Source organism: Miscanthus floridulus, chromosome 1 (assembly GCF_019320115.1).
Source record: "Miscanthus floridulus cultivar M001 chromosome 1, ASM1932011v1, whole genome shotgun sequence".
NCBI classification, from domain to species: Eukaryota; Viridiplantae; Streptophyta; class Magnoliopsida; order Poales; family Poaceae; genus Miscanthus; species Miscanthus floridulus.
In genome coordinates, this window is record NC_089580.1 from 79,763,449 (window position 1) to 79,769,445 (window position 5,997).

At 42.7% G+C, this 5,997-nt stretch overlaps 1 protein-coding gene across 1 annotated transcript; it reads right to left on the reverse strand.

Moving 5' to 3' along the window:
* Window positions 1–819: 819 nt before the first annotated feature.
* On the reverse strand, window positions 820–5,197 carry LOC136459275 (glycine-rich cell wall structural protein 2-like). The gene is made up of 2 exons (XM_066459151.1): window positions 4,887–5,197; window positions 820–1,144 (listed from the first exon to the last, which is right to left on the reverse strand). The coding sequence occupies exons 1-2, from the start codon at window positions 5,195–5,197 to the stop codon at window positions 820–822; spliced, it is 636 nt and encodes a 211-aa protein (XP_066315248.1).
* Window positions 5,198–5,997: the final 800 nt, after the last annotated feature.

Here is a 5,997-nt window from a genome sequence, read left to right on the forward strand (position 1 = left end):
TCTTTCCTTATTGCATTTATGTTTCTGCCTATACTTGTTTTGTGTGCCTTTACCTTTTCTAAATTAGTTTAGACTACTTGATATGTTTGGCTCTTGGTTCCAAAACTCTTGGTGGATTTGGTAAGTAGAGAACACTGGAAAAACTAAGTTCACACAATTATATTTAGTGGTTGTGTTTTTTCTAGTGGAAATCAGGTGGAGCTTTTTATGTTAAAATGTTTTTAGTGATCTAATTCTGCCGTGCTCTCTTAGTCCACCTCTCATGTTCCTTACATCCGCCATGGAAAAATTCTGATATGTATTTATTTCTTCTAGACAAAGTGGATAGTTATGTTGTTGCACTAGTTTTGGCTAATTAAGACAAAATCACCGTGGATGGAATGTTTACAAGAGAGATTATAAAACTCAATATTCTCGATTAGCTTCTACGCGATTTTCAATTAAGTTAAAAAACCATGGACATTTAGGGGTGTGAACAATGAGCTAGCTTTCCACATATGCCAGGATCAGGCGAACCATGAAAATTAAAAAAAATGATGAACACTGTTATTATATCCAAGGAACCAAATCCATTACTTCTTGATCAAAGCAAAGCATTCATATTGTGCAATTAACAAATTACAAGAAAATTATGCATGCTGTGACACAACAGCAGCAAGCATGCATCATAACGTGGCCACATTGTTAATTAGTACAGCCCATAACTAAGTTGTATAACTAACAAAAAGGCACTCGATTTATTCGAAGAAAACATTATCTCAAACAAGATGGAACATTATCTCAAACAAGATGGAACAATTATTCCAAATAAACGGCATTTTAAGGATGTGTTCCGTTATTACCACCATAACTCTTCTCCTGCGGAGTGTCATAATAATCGTTGTCCCATTGAGAGCTATTACTGGTACCTGATCCACCACCGGAACCACAGCCAAATCCACCATCATGGCCACCACCGCTTCCACCTCCGCCACCACTGTTGTTTGCGTTTCTTGAACCATCTGGACCGCCGTAAAAACTTGAACCTTGCCCACTTCCTGAGCCGGCACCACTCACCTCACCATTGCCGAAACTTCCTCCAGAGCCACTGCCACCACCACCTCCATTTGCATTGGAAGCCCCATTGCCATAAAACTGTAACATCCTAGATGTTAAAAAGCAATTAAAACCTTGATCATATTCGTCATCATGCATAATCATGAAGTATTAAGACATAAATGCATTGCATATTTTAATTATAGCATTCATAGGTTGCATATGTGTTGAGATGTGCTTGCATGAAATGTTATGAAAAACATTAATTAAGGTTCTTTGTGATTTTATGGTTAGAAATTTCCTTAAACAATTAAAATTTTTCAATATAAATTTTGTAGTAGAAAGTATGTGCTTTAAAATGAAATCAAAGTTGGGGCATGTTTTCAAGTCAAATATGTTTGAATTTGAGCTCAAAGATTGAATTCAATAACTATTTCTGATACTTGGCCATTTTTTACTAAGTCCCTGAATTTTAGTTATAAAGTTCAATGTTTGGAGACTTATTAAATCAATTTTCATAAATAAAAATTATGCAAATTTGAATCTATAAATTGGTATGAAGTTTGTACTTTGATGTTGTGTCATTGTTTGGGTTGTTTGCTAACTGGTTGATCACTAATTAATTACCCAAACTTAGTTAATTAAATCTGTTTTCCAAAACCTTAAACCGAATTCAGTTTTCAGTTTCAAGTCTCTCTGTTCAAAATTCAAAATCTCTCAATTTGTTGATCTTTTGATGTTGGTCCTTGAAGCAAAGATGAAGATTTGACATAGATGAACAACTTTGGTTATTGGAGTTTGACAAGTTTCTGCATGAAATCAAGAGAACAAGAGAGGAGAAGAGGGGCTGTTGTCGCTACACTAACCCGGCAGCAGTTCGCTTGCCTCCCTCACCGCCATGCGCCGTTTGGCCAACTTCGCGCCGCCTCTCGTGTTTGGACGCGCGGACACCTACGTGGCCCACTCATGAAGGTGCTGGCGTGCCTGGAGACGTCATGCTCGCCCTTTAAAATGCCAGCGCCGGTCGCAGTCTTCTTCTGCCCACTGCCGGCCATCTCCGGTCGTTGGAGAAATTCATCGCTGCTGCTCCTCCTCCACAAATTCCTTCCTCCACCAGAGCCACCTCCTCCTTGCGCCTCTGTCTGGCCCAGTCGCACCATTCCTCATCGCCGGAATCGGCTGCACACGTCGTTCCTATCGCAGCGGTCCGCCATGGCCGCCGTGAGCCGCTCGCCATGGCCAGCTCGCTCCGATGCATATTCCTCTCTCTTTTCCATTGCGCTATGTTCGCCATGATCCCTTGTTCGTCATCGGCTTGCTTGATTCTTTGATCTTCCTCAGGACGCACCAGAATGCACCACCGCCGCCAGTTCGCACCGCCACACGTGCCATCACCACTGGTCACCCCTCTCCACCACGTCCCCGTCTCAACCAAGTACCCGAGCGTGATCGCGGCGAGCTCCTAGTGCTAACCCGAGCCCTAGTTAGGTCGCTACCACAGCGCCGTGCCGCCGTGCTCTACGCTATCGTGCCACCGCGCTCTACGCTGTCGTGCCGCCATGGCCATGGGCGAGCTCGTGCGGAGCTCTAACTCGTTCGACCGGTAGCCTAGGTGTGTGCCTAAGGTCGAGGGGAACACGTAGGTGTAGGTCTCGTCGCCGGCGAGGTCGCCATCGGCGAGAACCCACCGGTCAATGGCCATGCGCGCCATGGTCAATGCAGGCGCACTGTGCTGCTGACCCAGGCCCCGCCTATCAGCCGCATTGGCTGGCTGAGGGTGAGTAAGAAAAGGAATTTTTGTCTTTTTGAATTTCTAAAAATTGAATAAATGTGCAGTTTCTTGTTAAATTCATAAGTATTTTTAGGAGTGTGATAAAATTGTGAAAATTTTTGTGTAGTCTCTTCATGCTATGATCTAAATATGAAGTGATGAAAATTAATAATTGTTATATGCTTAAAAATTCCATATTTTAATGGGAAAATGCTAGATGTAAGATTTTTGTAGGCCAAAATAATAATCCTTTAATCATGAAACTTTTTGTGTAAATGTCATGCGCTAATACCTAGCTCCAAAAAAAGTTTGGTACTATTTTGATCTTTTTAGTTATTCACTTAATTTAAATGCCTTTATTATTTGTTAATAATTACCAAAATGACTAGGATTAATCATTAAATGACTTTTGATAAATGTAATCCCTAGCTCTTAGTGAAGGAAAGTTGTACTCAAGTATGTTAGCTTTGTTTGAGTTCATCTAAGCACTTGTGTGCCTTACATCATGCATCATGTTTATTGCATTTCATCATGTTAAAGCATACATCATTATTACGTGTAGTAAACGAGAGTGAGAACGTTCTCGTGGACCAGCTTCGGAGAAGATTCATCCACTAGTGGTGTTGGTGCCAAGTCTTACTCATGTGATCCTCTGTGGAATCTAACCTTCTCTGCAATGTAGGCAAGCCCCGAAGCATCTAAATCGTTCCTTGTATTTACAAATACTTTTATAATTTGAGTCCTATAACATGTGTATTAAGTGATATAGGAATTGGTTGAAGTATCAATTTCTGCATGCCTACCTTGATATTTCAATACTTTCCTTGGTACCCTTTGGTAGTTATAGGCTAGAGATGCTTAGCCTTGCTTAGCTTCTAGAAGTCGAATGATGAGTTCATCATTCGAACCAATATTTTCTTTTCTCAAAAATAAATTAATGGAACATGAGACATGGTTAATATGAGACTGGGCAGGTGTTAGCCTGCATCAAGAATGGAGTCTTGATGTAGTGCTCCACCTGTGTAGATTAAGGATCGTTCTGATTATAGACTTGATGATCAAGATTGAAAGTACTTAACTGCATGCCCTCGGTAAGCCTGAGTACCTCGGCTATTCCATTATGCAAAAGGACAACCGCACACTGGGAGTGGAGAGAAGGTGGGAGTAGCGTGTGCCCACCCTATGAGTTAACCGTCCAGGATGGAGCAGGGCGGTGGAGTACTGTGCTCTCAGGTGGCGCGAACCCGTTCATGTTTTGGAGGATCCGAGGGAATGGTTGATATATGTAGGTCTGAGACCTGCATATATCATGCTAGTTAAGGTTTACTCTAGCTGTATGTACATCGATTCGAATCATCATCTCTCTCGGATAGTGAAAAACTTGATCACTACTCTGCATCGTAGTAAATCAATGGAGCATGGTTACTTATGGATATGAGATGAAATGAGGTGGGATGCTTTAAGAAGTGGTTGATTTAGATCAGGTGAAAACCAGATACTAAAAATAACTTAAGTTTGAAACTAAAAGTTGAAAGTAAGGATCCACTTGTAGTAAGATTTTCTACAAAAAGTTAATCTTGCTTCAGACTATCCCTTTAAGCCTACGTACCCTTGGAGTCTTTTCTTTTAGTCGGGTAAGTCTTGTTGAGTACTCTTATGTACTTAGGGTTTGTTAAACCCCTGTTGCAGGTTCTGACTTGTGCTGCTAATCAAGGTCATGTCGGTGGGCTCAACATGATCTAGATGTCTCTTCTACCTTAGGTGCATCTTCTAATTTGCTTCCGCTGTCCTATTCATATTTTGGATTTAAAGTTAAGTTTTACTTAAACATGTTTTATAACCTACTGTTGTAAATCTTTCGCAACTCTGATTTATGAAATTTTTGTATCAATGTTGTAATGTTGTGGTAAGTACATTGTTGATCCTGTATGAGTTGTAAAATGTGGATAATTCGGGGTTCCCCGAGGACACCCGACAAACTACCAGATTATCTGGCTTTCGTGTACAACAGTCAGAAGTCTTTAGGATAATGACGGGTACACATGGGCCAGCATAATTTGGGTGGTTCTGCCACAAAAACCCACCTGAGTCAACATGGCCTAAGCCAGATGCACCCCCTCGGTCATACCCCAATGCGGATTGGTCATAACCTTCCCAACTGCCATTGCCAGCAACAGATGTATCTCTATCATAGGAACTGGTGAAAGAAGAGATAGTGCCATAGCTAGAGCCATAGCCAGAGCCATAGGTAGTTCCTATTCCCCCACCCCCACCCCCACCACTGCCTTGCCCATTAGCTATGGCGATGTGGTTTACCGCCCTAACAACATTAGTTAATCCAATGCATAGCAGGATAGTGAGGCCAACAACTAAGAACTTACATGTAGCCATGGCAAGCTAAGGCAAGCTAGTCGCTACAGGGAAGAGTAAATATGAGATGAATGCTAATAGGAGGTTGCAAGGTTATTTATGTTAGATTATCTAATGCTTCCTTATGTGAACACACAGCAAGGGAAGACGGCGCCAAAAAGGCTCCCTACTGTGGTACTGTAGTCGCTGTAGAGGCAGGCGCTAAATGGCTCACCTGCCGAACTATAGCCACATGTAGGGATAGGCGCAGAAGTCAGTCCCGCTGTGTTATCTAGTCACTATTGCAGCAGGGCAGCTGTACTAGCACTAGATGGATAGAGTTGTATATATAGTTTGCCACTGCAACTCAACAAAGAGAGTTCAGTTTTGCCATCTCCTATATAGGGCTCTGGCCAATGCTGGTGTTGTGTGTGTATGCTCTGTTCTCCCTCTTCTTCTATCTCTAGCCATAGTTTGTGTGGTCGAACAACTCTTGTTCATGGTCGGCATAAATAGTGAGTGATCGGTACCACTAGCGGGTGCTCAGCAAGACTGGTGAGTGGTTGACTCACCTGAGCCGGTGATCCTATGGGCTGACAAGTGGTATCAAAGCCGTACAAGCGCCGTCGTCTGACTAACCGCTGGCGATGATGAACAGTTCGGAGATGGGCGATAACAGTGGCATTGCTGTGGCTACCCAACCACGACAGGAGGTCGTTGTTCGCATGGTGCGGGAGGTCAGCGGCACCAGTTGGTCGACGCTGAATCGCACCAACTATGGAGAGCGGTCGGTGACCATGAAAGTCAAGCTCAGCGCCCGACGGCTCTGGAATACTATTGAC

What these genes read in the sequence shown, in the direction of transcription:
- LOC136459275 (XM_066459151.1), bottom strand. Translation starts at nt 5,197, where the DNA reads ATGGCTACATGTAAGTTCTTAGTTGTTGGCCTCACTATCCTGCTATGC. An exon ending in GGCCATGTTGACTCAGGTGG is followed by an intron (nt 1,145 to 4,886) that starts GTTTTTGTGGCA and finishes TTTAACATCTAG; the next exon opens with GATGTTACAGTTTTATGGCA.